The sequence below is a fragment of the Rattus rattus genome, chromosome 3, assembly GCF_011064425.1.
Source record: "Rattus rattus isolate New Zealand chromosome 3, Rrattus_CSIRO_v1, whole genome shotgun sequence".
NCBI lineage: Eukaryota > Metazoa > Chordata > Mammalia > Rodentia > Muridae > Rattus > Rattus rattus.
The window spans coordinates 202,986,157-203,007,826 of NC_046156.1; the positions used below are offsets into that span (position 1 = coordinate 202,986,157).

The 21,670-nt window shown below is 39.3% G+C and overlaps 1 protein-coding gene across 1 annotated transcript in view; it reads right to left on the reverse strand.

The window, feature by feature from the left end:
• The window catches only part of Homer1 (homer scaffold protein 1), a 103,838-nt gene that overhangs the window by 50,938 nt on the left and 31,230 nt on the right, over positions 1–21,670 (reverse strand). The window contains exons 2-4 of the mRNA XM_032899024.1: positions 10,742–10,898; positions 6,004–6,135; positions 3,450–3,542 (exon numbers count right to left, since the gene is read on the reverse strand). Coding sequence (XP_032754915.1) covers positions 3,450–3,542; positions 6,004–6,135; positions 10,742–10,898 — 382 coding nt within the window. The remainder of the gene's footprint in view (positions 1–3,449; positions 3,543–6,003; positions 6,136–10,741; positions 10,899–21,670) is intronic.

The following is a 21,670-nucleotide window of genomic DNA, read 5'->3' on the forward strand; positions in this document are numbered from 1 at the left end:
TTCCACTCCCTTTCTACTGTTTTAGACTTCATCTACACTGATTACAACCTATACAGATTTGACTTTATTACAGTGTTACTTTGCACGCTCATGCTAACTTTAACGTTCTCCATTCTAAGCCGGGGTATACACAGTCTTCGTGGCAAGTTGAACAATATGAAGTGGTGAACTGCGGTCTTACTGGCAGACTCCTTTCATTTCAGGTCTTGAAGGAGGTGGGACGACTTGTCTGTTTCTATCATTTCTTACATAGGGCCAATTGCATCGGTATCTCTGGGAAAGGATTCATCTTAGGCTAGTAAATTAAACCTACAGCGTGCTTCAACACGCCTTCAAGAGAACTCTGATGCATGCCATACTATTGGCTTTTGTCCGCTAACGCAAGCTAGTCATCTGAGAAGATGATATCACTAAGGAATGGCCTCCATCAGACTGCCTGGCGGTAAGCTTGTGAGGCACGCTCTTGACTAATGACTGTTGTGGGAAGGCCCAGCCCACTCCAGGCAGTGACATCTCCTGGATTAAGAAGGTCCTGGATTATGTAAGAAAGCAAGTTGAAGAGGACATAGGAGCAAGACAATAAACGTAGTCCCTTCATGGTATTTACTTCAGTTCCTGCCTTGGTTACCCACAATGGTCTATGACCTGACTTATGAAAACCAAACAAACCCTTTCCCTTCCAAGTTGCTTTTGGTCATGGTTTTACCAAAGCAATGAAAACCCCAACATATGGCATCTATGTTTTCCTAACAACTATTATGTGCCAGACGACTTAAAGACTATAATTATTACCCCACCACTATAACCACATCAACATCAATAGGTACCTGTACTTATTAAAAATTGACTGTGTATAAAGATTTTCTAATCCTTACTGAATTCTCACAGTAAGTGAGAATAGGTTGGTCTTACTCCCATGTTTCATGTATGCACATCCTAGCACCATCACTTACTTGTCTAATTCATAAAGCTAGTAGAGGTCAGTGCCATGATTCAAGATGGGCTCTAGGGCACACATCATCCACTAACCATGAGTTGCCACTGTCCTAAGCATGGCCGCCTATCTCGGTGCAACAGAGCAAGTGACATAACACCCATGCAACAGGTATATAAGCACTCAGAGGTCAAGCATCTTCCCCAGTCACAGAAAACAATTAATTCTGTCTGACTTGAAAATGTGTATGCTTTTGTTCTGTGCTTTAATTTAAATTTAATGTTTGTTGTGTATTTGTGAAGTAAAAGGAGAAGAGGGGTTTGGAGGGAGGAGAGAGACAGAGAGACAGAGATAGAAATGGAGGGAGGAAATAAGAAAGAGAAGGGTCACAGAGTGTTACAGAATGAGGTATTAGAGTCAAGAGCTGGGTCTCTCCTTCCACCCAGGTTCCAGGGATCAGCTTTAGGCTACCAGGCCTCCAGCACGTGGTTTTACACCAGGCCTCCAGCACGTGGTTTTACACCAGGCTTGCACAGCTCGTGGTTTTACACCAGGCCTCCAGCTCGTGGTTTTACACCAGGCTTGCAGCTCGTGGTTTTACACCAGGCTCACAGCTCGTGGTTTTACACCAGGCTCACAGCACATGGTTTTATACTGAGCCACCTTGTGCTCCCATCTCGTTCTGTTTTGATTTGAGGTGCTGGGCATCCAACCTAGAGTCAGGTACACAAGTGATTCCTCTCACTACACTACATCCATCCCAACACTCATACTCAGAACTAATGTAGTCTGCCTCCTCAGAAAACAAAAACAAAAAACTAAACAAAGGTTTTGATCACCTGCTATCAGCAGTTATTCCATTTAAACTATTTCATCCAAACAAAACAGAAGCATCACGTTATCACAAATGTAGGCAGGAGGAGAAATTGTTTTTCTACTTTTCCTCTCTGGCTCCTACACTGTAAGTTAATAGACTTCAAATATTTGAAAAGATAAATTAGGAATATATCTCAAATGCTGATCAAATTAAGATATTCTTTATTATTTTTATATCACAGCATTTTTCAAGTATGATTACCTTTTCTACATTGGTTTGACAAAAGCAAACATTTAAAGACTTCCTGTCTGTTACAGAGAAGAAATTAGCTTACCAAATTGTAGTCATTTACAATCAATTAAACATAGCATTAAGTTATAGCTGGAGAAACAGTAAATAAATACAATGGTAATCTATTACTCATTACAATTCATTGATATTTTGTGTATTCACTTACTGAATGGGCTGTTTGTTATTTTTTGGTAACAACAAAATCACTCACCTAAAGAATCAGACTCTGAACACATATTGGCACATAACTTTAAATAGATTTATGCTTAAAGAAATCATTACAGTAGTAGAGCATTTGACAGATAGATTCAACATGTTTAACAAAGATCACCCCAAGTTACCCCCAGACTGCCACAAGTACGAAGAGTGAGCCTTGGCTTCAATGGGCAGTGAAGATTTAGTGTTTATGGAAAGCACCTAGCAGAACTCTTAATGAAAATAAAAATGAACCATTATACTTAGTGAGGTTTATCAAATAGTTAGAGATAAGGAGATTTTAAGATCAGGAAGAACAAACAATATGCCTTGTATTTTACAGTGTTTTATATTTTGTACTGTTTTGATTTTTAAATTGTTGTTATGAAGAGGATGCACAAGCTAATGCAGACACTGAGGTACAAAGGACCAGGCTGCCGGCTCTGTCCTGCCACCTTGTGAGTTCTGGGGAGAGAGCGCAGGCTGTCGAGCCTGCACATAGCACCTCCACTCATCCCAATCACCCACTGTCTTAATGCTTTGACTAGGTCTCCTGCTTCCTCTCGAACGAGCCAAGTCTTAGGAGAAACTAAGGGCCTAGCAGGGAGCACAGCTATGGAGACAAGTTAGCCACGCCGACGTCAAACCAGTTTCTTCGTCTGGCCTCATATTGCAGAAGCGTATTCCTTTGTCTTCATCACCTCCACAGAAATGGAGAGCCAATGAAGTTGTTCAAAGTAGCCCATCCTGAACTACTGTTCTACTTTTCCCAAATCCAACGTTAGCTTAGACTCTCTTTGCTCTTTCTGCCTCCTCACTCCTCCCTTTGGGCTTCCCCAGGGGTTCTACATGATGTGCCACACCTAGTTCCCAGGACATGAGTGTATTTCTTGTTTGTTTGTTTGTCTGAGAGCTTCTGGTAGCCAAACTTGTCTTACTATTGCCTGAATAAAAGAACACGGACAAAACCACAGGTTGATCATCTGGTACTTTTGCTCTCTTAATGGGTATATAAAGATTATCTGGGGTAATGATTTAAAAACACTCTTGTAAACACTGACGTTCTCTGTCAGCGGAGATTGGTTAAGCAGTGTACTTCTACATCTGCCTTGGTAATTTATTTTGCCATTATGTTCCCCATTTTACTCTGGCATACAGGGGGCAGTCTGAAATGAGCTAGGCTCCCTCATGAAAGCAGGGCCTCACACCCACCTGTGAAGGGGTACTGGTCAGTTCCATCTTCTCCTGCGACTTCTCCTTTGCCAGCCGAGCAGCCTCTTTAAATTCCTGAAACTTTTCTGCAAACTGAACACACACAGACTATATCCATAACCGGGTAGCAGTATTCCACAGATCCCATATTTCCTTCATTTTATGAACTGACTCTTACATAAACAGCACAGCCTCCCAACAAACAGTTTGTGGTATGAAGATGGGGAAGAAGCAAAAACCCCGACACCTGTATATAAGCACTGCGCTGAGTCTTGTTCAAAACATCAGCACATAGAGAAGTCAGAATTTGGCAAGCTGGCTTATCTGTGTTCTTTTGTTATTAAGACACAATTTATTAAGACTCACATGAGTGGTAGAATCGCTAGACAAAAACATGCTATGCTTTTTCTTAATTACTAAGAAAATATACTCAATTATCTCTTATATATCCAAATAGTAAGAAAAAGTTTTTAATTATTAATAAAATATAAAATGCTCATATTGTGTAAGTCATCATATTACCTATTGTTATATTTAGTATTATTACCAACAACTAAAAAACATTAGCAAAGGTTTCTAAACAGCCAATTCAGTAACAGAAAGCAATAACATTAAGTTTAAAAAAAAAAAATAACATAAAATGTTGTTGAGATAAAAAAGTTAACATGAAATGCTGATTCTTAGAAACCCACAGGAGCACCATTTCACATACAGGACCTGTTTATATTTGGGATATGGAAGCTACTCTACCATTACATTCAGAGGTAGGGAGGAGGGCTCTACAACAAACCCCAAACCCAAATTCTCCATGTAACTTGAAGCACCTGCTGGAGTTGGTTATTGCAATGTGAACTATATCACAATATTCAACATTCAATCAAAACTAAAAAGTGCTGGGGTCACAACTAGTAATAATTGTCTAAAAGTATATTCTACCTTGAAGAGGAAAAAGATAAAAGCCATTCCCAGACACAGACAGACAGACAGACACACACACACACACTCACTCACTTAAAACAAGTAACAAGAGGCAAGGTGAGACTGTATGATTGACAGGTCTTGACTCACTAATCCTTAACTATATTTGCTAGTTACCCAGCAACTTGGAAACATATAACGAAGGATCAAATTTACTGTCAAAATTACTTAAGCCTGGGAGCTGGAGAGATGGCTCAGAGGTTAAGAGCTCTGACTGCTCTTCCAGAGGTCCTGAGTTCAATTCCCAGCAACCACATGGTGGCTCACAACCACGGTAATGGGATCTGACGAACAGTGTACTCACATAACTAAAATCAATAAATAATAAATCTAAAAAAAAATTACTTAAGCCTAACTAAGAAGTTTTTCATAAAAGATTGTTTCAGAAACCAACTTAGACTTTAGCTCTTTGTTGTATAAATCATGAAATTCATGTAGTAGAAACTACTTAACAATTTCTCTCCCTGAGCAGACAACCCACAGGAAGCTCTGTAAAGTGAGTAGTGTCTGATATACTAGAATAAACATATAACTTCTCAAGGAGATCATTCTGGACAAGTAATATTCATCTGCATTGCTACACTGAGGAATTTTGATCTAACACACCTATATCACAGCCCAAAAACACACTCAGAACGCAGGACTTGCCGAGCACAGTCAAATCACGCAACACTCACTGCCAGCACCTCACAGAGAGTGGTCTAACAGGACAAAGACAGTGGTTAACCTCACGTACGCATCTGAAGTAGGGTAGGGCCTTTGCAGCACTCGCCGTTACCTCTGTGTGCAACATCTAGCGAACTGCATTCATCCTAACCATCCGGCCCCTGGCGGCTGTCTCTCTCTCCTGCGCACTTCTTCCCCTTTCTTTCCATGTAAAAGCCACAAGAACTCAGGTGCTCCTGCTTTAGGCATGGGCGGCTTTATTTACAGGCAGGACAACTGTTTATTCCCAGCATTTAGCCTGCTGATGCCCTGCATTTTATGTCTTTCTGCCGTCGTAATTCATTTGGTCAGCATTATTGAAGACATTCTCTAGGTGCCTATTGAACCTCTCTGTACTGCACACATTTCTGTGGCTCTAGGTTCAGGCAAATCACTGTCATCCTAAGGAACAGATGACAACCCTAACAACAGACTCCACCTGAAATCTAAGTCGTGTCGACTTCTAATGGTAGTAATGAATTTGTAAGTTTGAAGGTTACTTATCTTGCAGGCTGTCTCCGACTGCAGGGTCATAGTTTTTAGCAAAACCCCTTCTGAACAGAGTTCTTACCTTTTACTTCCTCCACACAGATAATTCAATACAAGAAGGCCCTTTTCAACCAGTAGTGTGACTGTTTTAATGTGCACAATAAGCCTTCGTGAAGAATTATGAATGATCAATTATTTATAGTTTAGTATTATTTATAATTATTTATATAACATTTAATATATTAATATTCTTAAAGTCACTATACTTCTCAGAATATTAAACGAATTTCTCCTATATTTTGTACTCTCCACCTCCTAGTTCTATTTAGGACACACAAATTAGAGATGAAGATTTCCACAAAGATCTACTGAAATAACTTACTTTTGAGAGATGATGCTCAGAGGAGAATCCCAGTCCATAAACAGTGTTTGCCCGGCTATCAGCCCATTGGCCAAACTTTTGAGATGTTTTAGTAAATGTCATGTTTGGAGTGATGGTGCTATTTATTATTGCCTGAAAGATAAAACAGACAGAAGTAGCCAGCCGAAAGTGAAGCAAACAGGCAGGTAAATGCATGACCATTTCAGCTGCAGGAAGAGGATCACTAGTAACTCAGAGTCAAACAGATAAATGATCTGAACTGCAGCAACACAGAAATATATGACTAGAACTATAGACATGTGTTAATTGACCCAAAAACTTTCAAAGCTGTGTGTGTGCGCATGCGTGTGTGCGTGTGTGCGTGCGTATGCTCACACATGCTTGTCACCTGTGAAGGTTAGACACCTCTGCGCAGATGAGCAGGCTGTCTAGCCTGTGGAGCTTGCTTTTGAGAGGCTCTCTCACTAGGGCCTGGGGCTTGCTGATAGGTTAAGTTGGCTGGATGGCAAGGCTGTGGAATCTACTTGACTCCACCTCCCCAGTGTTAAGACTGCAGCAGAAGCTACCTAGCCCAGCACACGCCTGGTGGAGACAGACCTCAGACCCTCATATCTGCACATGTAAGCAATTTACTGACTAAGCCAGAAGTCAAGGCCCCAAAGATGCACCTTGTAAAACCATTGTCTTTAATAAGCTGATGACAGACAATGTTAACAGTTTCTTTTACCTTAGTTGTCGAGCTACTGCCCCCTTTTGTTAGTGTGGCCATTAAACCAGGACCTTGCATAGGTGAGGGAGCCTTCAGATGGTTTTGAATGTGGTCAACTTCCTCCTTTTCATATTTAGGACCACTATTTATTAATTCTGGACACTGTTCTCTAGAAACCAATACGCTTTGGTCTTAACAGAATCTTTCAAAAACCAATGTATGAGGAGCTGGAGAAAGATCTCAGTGGTTAAGAGGACTGGCCACTCTTGCAGAAGACTTGGGCTCAATGTGTAGAACCTACATAGTACAGTAGTTCACGACTGCCTGTAACTCCAGCTCCAGGGGATCTGCTAGCGCCTTCTACTGGGCTCTCCAGGCAACAGGCATGAATGTGGCACATTGGCATGCAGGCAGGCAAAACACCTACATATATAAAACTAAATCAAAAATAAAGTAACATAATATATGGATGAATATATATATTTTAAAGATGTATTATAAAGCTTTTTCAAAAATATGATTTACATAAAATATATTTTTATACAGAAAAAGAGATTTACAATCACTTAGCAGGTTTTTTTCCTACTATAGGAAAAAACAAATTCCTAAGAAATATTTTCATTTCCTTTTTCATAGATTGGTAGCATTATCATTTCTATTTCATGTTATTTCTTAGAAAATGTAGCATTTCATGTTAATAATTAAGGATTAAGTCTGAAGATCATAGCATTTTTCAGGTATTGTAACATCCTATTAACTCATGTTCTCTGCCAGTGCTAGAAAAAGGATCACTTTTAGTTGCATAGTCTAGTGCCCCCTAAAATTAAGAAATATAATTCCATCAATAACAAAAACATACATGTTGTCAAATTCAGAACCTGTCATCTAACACACTAGTAAATATGCAATGAAAATCCAGCATTTTATGAAAAATTGTTTATCAAGTGAAGAACACCACAAATATAAAATATTTATGAACTATCAGACATCGAACTTTCAACCAGGACATATGCACATATGTCCTACTAAGAAAAAGAAGGTGGCACAATAGAAGCCGGCTCTCTTCTTTCTCACAGGAAACAGATGTATTATCCACTGCTCTATGAGAGCTTTTATCTTTGTACAAAATGTATGTATTTATAAACCTTCGTCACCATTTGGTTCAAAACTGCTTCTACCAACATACCATTCTGAGTACGTAAAGTATAGCTAAGAACTCTTCTGACTTGTGGAACAGTCAGCAAATAAGACTAGGGCTGGAGAAGCTGGTAAGTGGTTTAAGCATCTGCTGCTCTCACAGAGGACCTGGGTTAGATTCCTAGCGCTCACACGGTAGCATATAACTATCTGTGACTCCAGTTACAGGGGCTCTGACCCTCTCCTTTGTCATTCTCAGGCACCGAGCATGCACACGGTACACATGCACATGTGTAGGCAAACCCTCATAGGTAGGTAGATAGATAGATAGATAGATAGATAGATAGGGATATATAATCTTAATTTTTTTTAATTATAAATAAACAACAAAGGGTCAGGATTTTCTGCTGCTCTCTGAGTACTTATGGGCTACCAAGTACAGTTCTGGAAACCTGAGACACACAGTGAGAGAGGCAATGTGGTCACAGAGCTGGTTGGGACAAGTAAAGAAATAGCTAACAGAGGAAAGTCTAAACGGACGTGACAGAGCAATCAAATAAAGACCAGGATGCATCTGGTGAACCTTCAGTGTTCTCCAAGAAATATCCGAGGAGGGACCCAAGTGTTAGACAAGGTGAAAGGGGAATCCTGGCATCAGACCCCAGCAACTCTAAAAGGCTTGGTGCTCATACATTTAATCAGCAACAAGAAGGATGATGTACTTGAGGGCATTGGCGCTCACTTAACCATTTCAAAATAACTTTTCTGTGACTTGTTAGAGAGATCCATTCTAATCTAAACTCTGAACCTTTCCTCGTTTCTATACTACTGGTCACTGAATCACTGAAAAAAAAACTCAAATAATCTTTGCATGAAATTTTTATTTCTTAGAATTTTTTGATTAGGACATAATTAAGAATTTAACAGAAAAATTTTAGTGCCAGATGGATCTAAATAGTGAGAACCTGTTCTAAATAGTGAGAACCTGTCACAAAAAAAGAAAACCAGGACAGAAAAAGAGACAGGTTCATGTGTTCATGTGTACAATTCAAGCGCGTGCATGCGCGCGCACACACACACACACAAGAATACATGAACATTTTCTTCTTAAGGTTCTCTGGGCTTTTGAACACAATGAAAAAGCAAAGAGATGGATGTGAGACAGTAGAAAAGACTTGAAAAAGCTGAAATGCACTTAATTTCAATGCAAATTCTCTTCCTAAGTATGGATTGCTTCAGTTGACCTGCATCTCCACCTTTTGTACCCGATCTACTAAGAGCACATTTTATTTGTACTTTGGTTCAGATGACCCCATCGATTACAGAAAGTTCAAGGCGGGAAAACACATTAGCAGTCTAAAGCCTGTAAGTCACATCTGTTGTATCTCACGAAACCAAACATTTATGAGCAGTTACTCTTCATTAAATAACACTTCATGGAAATTAACTATCATCATCTTAAGTCTTTTCAGTCATTCACATAAAAGTGAAAAGGAAGACTAATTATTTGGATAACAATCCTTTTTCCGTGTGAAAAACAGATGCACACAAGTTAAACACCTTGGGTCAGGTCCCATGGCTAGCAAGTGCAAGCTGGCCCAGGTTCAGTGAGGTGGTTTGGGTCTATGGCTCTACTCTGTCCCTGACTTCTGCACAGAACTGACAGAGGTGAGACAGGCCTCAACCTCCAACAGAGACTGAAGAGAGGAGACCTCAGGACCTGATGTTTGGAATGTGAGTTAGTGAAGCAGACTTCACTGGTAATAAAGCAGACTTCTCCCTTCTGAACAGCATCCTGTCCACCCTGCATGAAGTGTGCTCTGCTGACACTAACTTCCTTAATCCTTACAACTACTTACACTCGTGAGCGTGAGGATGCCCTTGAAAACGTTATCTTCAAGGCCATAACTGTGACTGAGGGCTGGGGGTGGAGCCATTGTACTTGCTGCCTCTCCTAAAAGCAAAACTTCTAAGATTTCTTCGTACACCTGTGTTAGTTTTCAGCTTGGCAGCCTTCATGATGTAAGGACTCTGAACTGCCTGTGAGGATACAGCGGCTGCCATGGTTAGGTGTCTTTAACTGTTTTCTCCTAAAGGGTCTCTGCTGTCGTCTGGCCTCACTCACTTAATGTTTATGAGCATTTGCCACACAGTATGTGTGCCTGTTGCCTACAGAGGTCAGCAAGGGCTGTCAGATCCTGGAGCTGGAGACTGTGTTGGGTGTTGGGATCCAAACGCAGACTCTCAGCCCCATGCCCTTGGACTCTGTGATTTGAAGGAGGTATTATAGAACATTCAAATGTGTGTGGGACCGAGAGGTAGGTAATCAGGCTGTTGGGAATGTGCTCTAGGAGTAATTGTTAAGAACTCCTTCAATTCTACTGAATGGACCATCATAAAGAGAGCAGGCCTGACCCCATTCAGCTCTACCAGCTCACAATGTAACTACTTGCTAAGCCATACGATGGTCATCATTACCAAATCATCCAGTGCTGCAACCAAGAGGCCTCAGGAAGCCAGGGCTAGACCCTGTGACTGTGAGCCTTCAAACTGTAAGCTAAATGCCTTTCCAACGGCTGGTATTGGTAATAATGAGATGCTGACTAATATAGAAATTTTCTTACCACTTAACACCAATACAAAACTGAGATACAAGGGATGTTTACTAAATAAATTAACCCATCATGAAGCTGAGAGTATGTCTCCTCATACAACTCAATATATACAAACAGCTTGAGGGGAAAATGCTGTTACTCTAAGAATAATCACTTTTTGTTTCCTAAAGTTAAGCTTCAAAAATTCTAGAAGAAATATTTTCACGAAAATAAAAAACTGAAGTCCTATGTCGTACAGACCAAGAAAGCAAGATTACCTTAAGTAAGCGTAGCTTACCTTTGAGCCATCTAGACTGATTATCCTATACACATTCCTTGTGCTGTCATAGAAATAAGACACAGTAACTGCATGCTTGCTGGTGGGTACCCAGTTCTTCTTTGTGTTTGGGTCGATCTGGAAGACGTGAGCTCGAGTGCTGAAGATAGGTTGTTCCCTGAGGGAGGAAAGGGAAAGCGTGACTAAAAACAGTTTCACTTCACCAGACCAGAGGACACACAACTGTAAAAGGGGCTGCTTAACGAGAAACTTACATATATCCACAAACAAAAGAATCTTTCTTTCCAGTATGCAATGTAAGGAGTCCAATATAAACTTTGTTAAAACAATTACACTCAATTCTTGCTCCCCAGAGATTCTGTACACATGAATTCAGCTCCCCACTAAAGTCATCAGTCACTCTGCAGGATTTTGCTGACTTGGCACCACTAGAGTCACCTGAAGAGGAGACCTCAATTCAGGAACTGCATGCATCAAATTGGCCTTGGATGTGTCTCTGAGGAACTGTCCTTGATTAATGATTCATGGAGGCGGGGCATCCAGCCTAATGTTGGCCACGCCCTCTGTGTGCAGGTGGTCCTGGGTTGTGTCAAGAGAGCAAGCTGGGCAAGCCAGGAAGTAATGTTCACCTGTAAGTTCTGCCTCCATTCCTGCCCTGGCTCTCCTCGGTAATGGACTGTAAGCTCGAGGCCAAAAAAACCACTTCTTCTCCCAAGTGGCTTTTGGTTATTGTTTTATCACAGCAGTGAAAAACCAAACTAATAGTCAATTAAGTGCTTGTGGCTTTCCTTTCTTAAGCTTTTGCCATCTACATAGAGCCTTGGGAACCGTGACTCACCCAGCATACCCTTTTCCACCTGCAGATGAACAAGACAATACCATCATCTGGTCTCAGCACTCAGACTACACAAGCAGCTGTCTGTTTAGTGGTCTGCTTAGCACCACGGTTTCTGCACTTCCGTGTCAGGATAGATGCTTGCACTGTTAAATGGCCCTCAGCACAATGCTGAAGTGTTTCTAAGTGTTATATACTCACGGATGGAAAGTCAATGTGCCTTATGAGGAAAACTGTGTCAGATAAGCCAGACTCAGGTATGAGTCATACTATAACTGGTTACATGTTCAATTTAAAGCAGCAGTAGTAATAAATGAAAGCACACATCATTCTGTAATAACTGAAAGGTTCCAATCAATATACTATCCTGTCCTGGAAAGGATATGGAGGACCTACTCAAAACCATAGACAGTACCTTCTTAAATCACACAGGGTCTAAAAATGTACAACAGAGTTACAAGTAGAAAAACAAAAACTAATTAAAACAAAATGATATTACAAGGCAACCTGCAAGTAACAGGAGCACTGTAGTCCAAACTTCCAAGTTCTGAATAAACAGGCTTTGGAACAACAGCAGCTCAAGGTGCCAAAAATTTTAACTTAACATTTCCTGAGAGAGAGGGAAGTCAGGGAGAGGTCTTGCTATTGCAGCCCAGGCTAGTTTTGAACTGAAGATCCCCCTGCCCTAGCTTTCTGAGTGCCGAGATTACTGGGTAAGCTGCCATTCCTGGCTCAGAATGCTAAGCTTTTACATGGGAATATTTAATGTTTAAACCTAAATAAATCAAATTTTATTCTAAATAATTTAAAGTATGCTTTGAAGAGTAAGTTCCAGGGAAACAGAGGATAGGAAAAAGAAAAGCAAAACAAAGTAACAAATAGAACGGTGATAGCAGATGGAGTTTGTGGTAAAATGGCTCTTTAGAGTAAGCCTCATATGGGTGGAACACCACATTGCCTGCTATCCACATTAGCACTTAGGGCACTGGCAGGAAAGGTACCGTCCGTGCAGGTAATCTGCCTCTCTCCCAGTTTGTTTTGTTTTGTTTTGTTTTTTAAATCTGGAAATAAAACCTGGCCCCCACTTTATTAAAGCTTTTTTTTTTCTTTTTCTTTTCTTTAAAGGAGTAATATATTTGTGCTAGACCCTAGAAAGGAAGCATAACTGCTCTTAGATGGATTCCCTTCACAGAGACGTTAGTCTGGCAAGGCAGTGCATTAAGAATTCTGCACGGTTAGGTCTTACTCATCCTACCTTTCCCCACCTTTAATCATTCGCTCGCATGACTTATCATCAAAACCTCTGCAGCCTCCATCTCCTTTTTCTTTTAATTAAAGTTACAGGTTGAAGTATAGCTGATCAGGTTATAGCTAGCTCCAAGTCACAGGGAAACTGAGTCACACACAACTTTATGAAGGCATATAAAGGGAGATGTGCCAACATGATTGTGATGGTTTGCCAATGCTTGGCCCAGGGCGTGGCACTATTAGAAGGTGTGGCCTTGTTGGAGGAAGTGTGTCACTGTGGGGGTGGGCTTGGAGACCCTCCTCCTCGCTGCCTGGGGAGGTTCAGTCTGTTCCTGGCTTCCTTCGGGTGAAGCTGTAGAACTCAGCTCCTCCTGTACCATGCCTGCCTGGATGCTGCGATGCTGCCATGCTCCCGCCCTGATGTTAACCAACTGAACCTCTGAACCTGTAAGCCAGCCCCAATTAAATGTTGTCCATTATAAAACTTGCATTGGTCATGGTGTCTGTTCACAGCAGTAAGACCCTAACTTAGACAATGACTGAACCTTTGGTTGCTTACAACTGACAGACAAAATTATAGTTCAGACAATATATTTCAAATATAATTACTTAAATCGAGTAAATACTCTTCATATATTAACTTCTTTAATTTACATTAAATTCTTCAGTAACATCTGCTAACTGGCTCTGATAAGCAAATGACATTTGAAAATCAACTAAGTATATGTCCTGCTTTGTTCAATGTTCTGAATAAATGGCTCCTTAATAAAGTTGAATTTAGGATGTCTGTGGTCAAGAACCAACCTATCAAAGTCTGGATGACAAAGGTTGGGGAAATGATGGTCACTTATACAAAGAAGAGCATCCTAGAGCTCACGAGACCACTGCTGCAGCTGACGCCCTGGAGCGCCTGAGACCCCTACAGCAGCTGAAACAGGGAAAGAGCAAAAAGACTCAAAATTACCTACTACATGTCAACAACTGGGATAGAGGGTGGAGATGTTGCTCTTGAACACTTTGGTTTGGTGATGGGACACAGATACTTTAAAAATAAAACATACTTCAACATGATACATTATTTGAAAAATAATAAAATGAGGCCTCTTGTGGAGAAACAAATGCTTGGGGAAAGTTAAAACAAGTCAGGACATAGTGGGATGAGGGCCCAGTTCCCTGTGTGTTCAACGAGATAGGGTTCAAGTCCTAGCACTCACAGCAGATCAAGATCTAGGTTCAGGTCTTAAAACTGTGCAGAGTGGGGGCGGGGGAGAGTGTGCTGTTGCTATGCAATGGCTAACAGACAGGATGTTATTAAACACCTACAGTTACAGGACAGCAAAGGCTTATCTTGCCCGAAATGTCGACGGTGCGATGTGAATCCTGACGAGGAAGAACCCGAGTCTCCTGCATTTCCATTTTGGGAGAATAAAGAGACAACAGTGCTGCTAGCATGTAGCAAACAAAAACAGAACTTGAGATTGGAATGAAAGCCAAGAAGTAGTGCACACTCTTGACCAACTTCAGAGGACTAAGACTTGGTATGCTGACCTGTCAGGTCAGAAATCCAACATCTGTTTAGAACTCAGACAAGGTGACCTTGTGGAAGGCAGAGTTTGGGGAAATCATCAGATCTTACAATCATGCAGCTTAAAACACTGTGCATGTTAATAAGTTTCTCTAGAGAGACGCTGTGGAGGAAGCAGTAGAAAGGATAGAACCAAATTATTAAGTCTCACCTTTAGAAAGACTTAAAATGCACTTCAAACTGTCAAGCATCCGAGTGACAGACGCATACATACTTCTTCTAATAAACTAGATAGCAATTATTAGGAAAAGTTCATCGTTTCACTTGCTTCACAGTAATAAAAATACTAACTGAATCAAACAATGCTTTTCTGTCTTATGGAACTATCTGAAAATCAGGAGCTCCCCTTTAAAATATGTTTATTTCACTTCCAGTTCTGAAGTATGAGAATGTATGTTTGACTAGCAAAGATTCGAACAAGTTCTGCAATGAAGAATTCATGTAACTAATCTAGTTCATAGACATTTACTTTATCTCCAATCTCTTCTTCATGCTGGTCCTGTATTTCTATCCATACAGTAAAAATCAAACCAATCGATCAAGTTATTTCCTTACTGACAATTGATCTTGATATTGAACATTAGTACTGTTGTTACTAATTATACTTATGTAGTAATAGTCACTGGAAAATATGTATATAGAGAAACAACACAATATTAAGGGTTTGTTTAATAATGACTACAGTATTATTTATTTAGTAGAGTTAAGCACACCCAAAGTAACCATGCTAAGGAACTTAATATCAATCTCAAATTAAACAGCAGACAGGTTCACTAAGAAATGTTTTAAACAAGTTTAGAAAAGCAAAACCACAGAGAGAGAGAGAGAGAGAGAGAGAGAGAGAGAGAGAGAGAGAGAGACTGATTGATTTACACAATACATACACAAAATATCAATCTTACAGATATGCCTAGTGTAATTTCTTTCACACCTATAGCCAGAACACCACGTGGTTAAAAGCACTGTACTAATATAAGAACAGCTTACTGGGATGTTTTTCTTTGTTTCATTAATTTATTTTAGGAAACTGGTATGAAAATTAAAAAATTCTATATATTGAGTTAAAATTCTGTTAAGGTACTATATTCGATGTTAGATTCTAAAACTTTAAGTATAGACATGGGAACCTGTAAGTGGACGATAACTGAAGTGAGAAAGTTAAGAAAATAAAAACCTTGTTATAAAAATGAGTCTTATTCAAATTCACGAGCGGTGACAAAGAACTATATCTAGCTCTTAAACATCTGTGCAATAAGAAACAACTGAGCACTTAAAAACCGAACAAACGACACTTTCCAGGGGATGCTGACACTTTAGATTTAGGAAAAAAGTCCACATTTATCATTTGAATAGCCTTGACTTTCAAAAGAATCAATGCCAATGCTGCTGAAGATGACTATTAAAGTAAAATCTATACCTTTGCAAATATTGTAACTACTCAATAAAGCTTTGCTCTAAGGAAGCACAAAACTACAGAGCCTATACATACAATCCAACTACAGAAAAATGATGTTCTCCTAGTCCACCTTTTCAGATATCTAAGTACCAATGGACACTTTAGCAACAGTATCAAGATCTTGACTTCAAATAACACCCTTTCTACTTTATTTTCAAAAGACAGTGGCTGGCTTGGTTATTGAGACTACAGTTGGTAACACTTTCTATTGAAGACTCTGACTGTTAAGACACTGTTGGCTAACCTCAGATACCTCACCTTTCTCTACAATTTCATTCTTGTCAAAACATTCCTGGCTTATAATGGATCGCTGAAGCAATCCTGATCAATGAAATAATTCAGAAGTTTGTTACAGGCTTCCAGGGACATTCACAAAGAGATAACACATAACAAAGAATGTTGTCTTCAATACCGTTTGTTCATAAAAACCACACCTGAAGAAGCCGTCCTACCATGTAAGGGAGATACAGCTGAAGAAGTAGAAGGAATAATGTAGAATACCTCCACAGTCTACCCAGTAGATCAACTATCAGAGATTTAACATCCAAAACCATTAACAGAGCAGAACAACATTTGAAGCTATGTGAGGACAACCTTGGAAAGAAATAAGTATAGGTTAAAGCAGCTGCCTCTGGCTATGCAGATGATAAAGGAAGGCACTGGACAGAGAACTACTTTTGTTTACAATTCTAACTACTACTGAAACTTTTCCCTTGGAGAAGTATTACAGTATCTTTTAAAATGTCACTGTTGAAAAGTTACATTTATATATAAAACATGCTTGGGGGAAGCATGTTTTAGGGAAGACTTTGAAAGAGTACCAAAGAATCACCAGGATGGTCTTAGAGTTTGATGGACTTAGGAGTAGCTGGCACCAAAGTCTTCCAATTATTCGCAGAAAAGAAAAAGGGTAAAGGAGCAGAAATTTAAACCAGCCTGAAGGCAGTACAGAAGGACAGATGGTATATCCAACTCCTGATCAGAGTAAAATGATGACAAAACAAAGCGAAACTCTGGTTTGCACTGTATCTGAAGTGGCAAGAGAAGAAGAATGACAATTGGTGAGAGTAAAGTTAAGAGCAAGCACAGGCCAAGTCAAGGAGTGCAGAGTACTATCTGATGCACACACACACACACACACACACACACACTCTCTCTCTCTCTCTCTCTCTCTCTCTCTCGGCAGTCTACCGTGTGCCACGGAGGCAGCACAGCATGCCTCAAACAAGCAGGAGCACAAACACTGACATTTCTAAACAGATCTATCTTGTCCAAGTTCATGATGTAAACTACTATTCTACAGTACTAAGTCTCAATTCCTTTCCCTCCCTTCCCAAAGGCACCTAACAAGAGCCGTGACTAACATGTTCGGTGTCTTTTACAAACCAATAGAAAAGTGCCACATAATAACTCTTATTACTATGTTATATGTTTAGTTCTTCTATTTTTTTTTTAAAGTCTACTTTGAGGACAGCATTTCTACCAATGCCTACCCAACACATAGTTATGCTGTAAGAACTCCATCTAGCGATGAACCAAACACACAGCAGGTGGTGCAGTGTAAAAGCTGCAAAAGTCTCTATGGCAAATACAGAATTATAACACGACCTGGCTGCACAAGAGGGATACAGCAAATATAGAATTATAACACGACCTGGCTACACAAGAGGGATACGGTAAATATAGAATTATAACACGACCTGGCTGCACAAGAGGGATACAGCAAATACAGAATTATAACACGACCTGGCTGCACAAGAGGGAGACACACACTTCTGCCTCTCTACTCACTTAAAGTCTTCTCTACTTAGACACACAACTAAGATACCATGAGTTCAAAATGGATCAGGGGTTATAACAGAATTATGTATAACAGTGGTATTAAAAGTTTTATTAAACTTTAAAATGTTCTTTTCCATCCTGATAAACTTGTCTAAATAAAGCTAAATTTAGAGTAATACAGTTTGTACTAGAAAAATCTGAGAAAGATTTTTCAGTAGACTTCCAGTTCTTTAAACTTTAAAATGACTTAAACATTAAAAGGCCATTTAAAGTCTAAAAGCACCTTAAAAAAAAAAAAAAAAAAAAAAACAGGGTAATTCTCAACTACATTACACCATTCTTTATATAGGCGAAAAACTAAACAAGTGGATACGCAATCTCTGAGATATCCAAACAAATAAATACTCTAAAAAAAAAATCAAGATTGACATTAAAGATACAAAGGTGTTATGGCAAAATAGTAGTATTTGAAAAATTGATCATAGGTATTATACATAACACACACAAATAAAAATGTTTTAACTTGCTCAAACACTAGAGTCCCTCACCATTTCTCTAGCTTCATTAACACCACGAACTTTGACTAGTTATTCACACAGGTAATTTATTTTAGTGTTTGTGTAACAGTACACTACGATCACTACGTGGTAGATACTGGCCACACTACTACTGAACTCCTGAAGAACAGAACTACTAAGACGAGTACATTGAAAGTCTGATAATCCAGTCACTGGAAAAAATATATGAAACAACTTCGGTATGGAGATTTTTTTCAACAAAATATTTCATGAAACATATATTTAAATGAAGTGCTTCCAATGAAAACTTGACAGCGGAGTAGAAATGTGCACTAAATGCAAATACATAATTGGTTTCAAAGTTAGTGGGGTTTTTGTTTCTACACTAATTTTTGCATATTTAAGGATAGTGGGCTGCCTCAAAATAAGCTGAAAATGGGTTTGTTTTGAACTTCAAAAGTAAATTAAAATGACAGACATAACTCACATCACATGTCTAGCTGTACTAGAATGCTGTACTAGACAATGACTTCAGACCACACCCACAGGGATATCTCATATCTAGTACTAACTCTACGTACTGTAACGATAGTAATTAAAGTCAATATTCTCCACAGAAAGGCTGAGTTACCTATTTCTCTAATTTGGTAGTATCTGTTTAAAAAACACAGGATAGATACAATATACATACTCTGCTCTTTTCCCAAAGACAAACTGTTTCTTCAATGTAAATTTTATATAATAAAAATATTAATTTTATATAATGAACTTTGCAACCCTCCTCTAAGTTTTTTCAAGTGGAATGTTATGAGTGGTAAATGTCTTAAGCTTATACCTTTTTCATTTACGATGATCAAGGGTGGTAGAAATACACACCTTTAATCCCTGGGAGGCAGAGGCAGGTGTATCTCTGTGAGTTCAAGACCAACCTGGTCTACAGGGCAAGTTCCAGTACACAGAGACACCCTGTCTCAAAAAACAAACAAAAAAGTATTTTAAAGTATTTACTCTACTAAGTATAAATATTTTTTAGACAAGACATATTTAACCTACACATCAAGAGTAAAAACCCTGTTGTCCTTCCAATTAGGGAAACCACCAAGTTTTCAAACCATACCCACCACAACTCCACTCTCATTCTCTGTAAGTCCACCAGTGAACATCTGGTTCTTTACACAAGGCAGCAACACGTCCTCAACTTCCTACTTCCTAGTATTACCCAGCTCTCATTCTTTTTCTCTGTTTAAAAAGGGCTGTATTAATACTAAGTATTGATGATCACTTTTGTCATATTTTAAGGTACCAAAAACCACAAGTGGAATTCTTTTATCAAGGATGTTTCCATTATGGAGTCTGCAAATATGATGATATTTCTGCTCAAACACATTAGCTGTGTCTCCTAACAGTTAAGCGAATGGTTCAGCTGTTACTGCACCACAGAGACTCAAATGTATTTAACATTTGCCACAGGAATACAGCAACGTGGGTTTGGGCCTGCTCCCTATCTAGCTCTATTAGAAGGAAAGTTATTAGCTGGCTTCTGAATTTCTGGGGTGATCACCATAGATACAAGACCCAGCAGCACAACTTAGAGAAGTGCTGTGCAAACTCTAGGCCAAATTATGATCAATAATGGTCAGTAGAGCACTTACAGAAACAAGTGTGAATACAAACTCTCCGAACAGTTCGAACTTGCAAAGGAGCTGTGCTGTTCCATGAAACGTTTAGCTATAAAAACTATGCGTCATGGTCAGTTTAAAACTCTCTATTTTTAAAATGCTTTAATATTTCAGAGTAGCCACTGAAGCAACTGTGTAAGTTTTAAGTGACTTAACGTCAAATAGGTAGCAACTGATATAAATAATTATTTTTAATGTAAATGGAGAGGAAACTCGAGTGTATCACATTAGAAATCAAAGAACTGCAAACTCAAACCAAGAGTTACTTTTTTTACCTGTTGAAACAGTATTTTTAAAAATCTGACAAAATTCAGTGTTGGTGAGAGTCAGAACTGACACTTTCAGAAGCAGTCAGTGGGTGTAGTCTTTCTAGAAAATATTTGACAATATATTTCAAAGCCTTCAGATTTCTATATACACCCTTTGGCAAAGCAATTCTATCCAAGTAATTTATCTTACGTGACTAATTACAGAGATAAGCAGAGACCTATTTACTGGGGTAGGTAGAGGCAAGTTTTATGTCAACTTGAGACAAGCTAGATTCATTTGAGAAAAAGAAACATCAATTGAGAAAATGTCTCCAGCAGACAACCCTATAAGCAAGCCTGTGGTAGATTCTCATGTTTATGAAGGAAGGCCCAGTCCACAGTAGGTGGTGTCCCCACCCCCAACCCCACGCTGGTGGAGCTGGGTGCTATAGTATCGAACCAAATTGCCGAATAAGCAATTAAGATCGAACCTTTAAGCAGCAATTCTTTTATGGCCTCCACTTCACTTCCTGTCTCTGGGTCCTGGCCTGACCGGCTGGATGTTGGACTACAAGCTCTAAGCTTAAATAAACTCTTTCTTCCCCACTCTGCTTTTGATCATGGTGTTTTACCACAGCAACAGAAACCCTAACGGAGACAGGGTCTATCGCCACAGCTTAATACAAAAGGGTATACGTTAAAATGTTCTATAATTTAAGATAGAATTAAAGTACATTCTAATGGGACATTATTCAACCACTAAAAATGAAGTTTCAGAATAGTCAATAACATAAAATGTTCAATATAATAAATGAAAGCAGTTCATAAGTGAGAGGATACACAATGTGTCTGCACGACCGAAACATCAACAACAACAAAAAGTGCAAAATTTCCAGGCCTTGCCTGTCTCTTATTTATCTCAACTCAGAAACCATAATGATCCTTGTTTTGTTTTGTTTTGTTTTGTTTTAAAAAGAAAACAACATTAAAGTATTCTAGTTAAAAGGTGGAGGTGCAGGGAAGGGAACAAAACAATGTAAGCAAATATGGTAACATGTAGATAGCTACTGAAAGAAGAGAGTTAGTAGTTACTTTTCTATGTCTGGGACATTCCCTAAATAAATTTCCCTAAAAAAATTTTAAAATAAAAAAAAACAAAGGCAGAAAAAGAAAATTCCTCCAAACTCTTCACTGGCTTTCAACATGTCCTCCTTTAATGTAGCCTACTGACTTTTTGCTACTGTTTCTTTACTCTGGCTGCATAGTAGCACAGCACCAGTGAATGATTTTTAAGTTTCCAAGGTAATTCTCCTACGTTGCTAGGAGGAGGAACCCCCATTCAATGTGCCTCCAGCTCTCACTCTGTCTTAGCCACTGTTCTATTGCTGTGAAGAGACATCATGACCAAGGCAACTTATAAACGGAAGCATTTAGTTGAGGCTGGCTTACAGTTTCAGAGGGTTAGTCCATAGCCATGATGGTGGGAAGCGTGCCATAGCCAGGCAGACATTACCGTGGAGCAGGAGTCTTAGCTACTTATATGTGATTCACAAGCAGCAGGTGGAGAAGACCAAGACT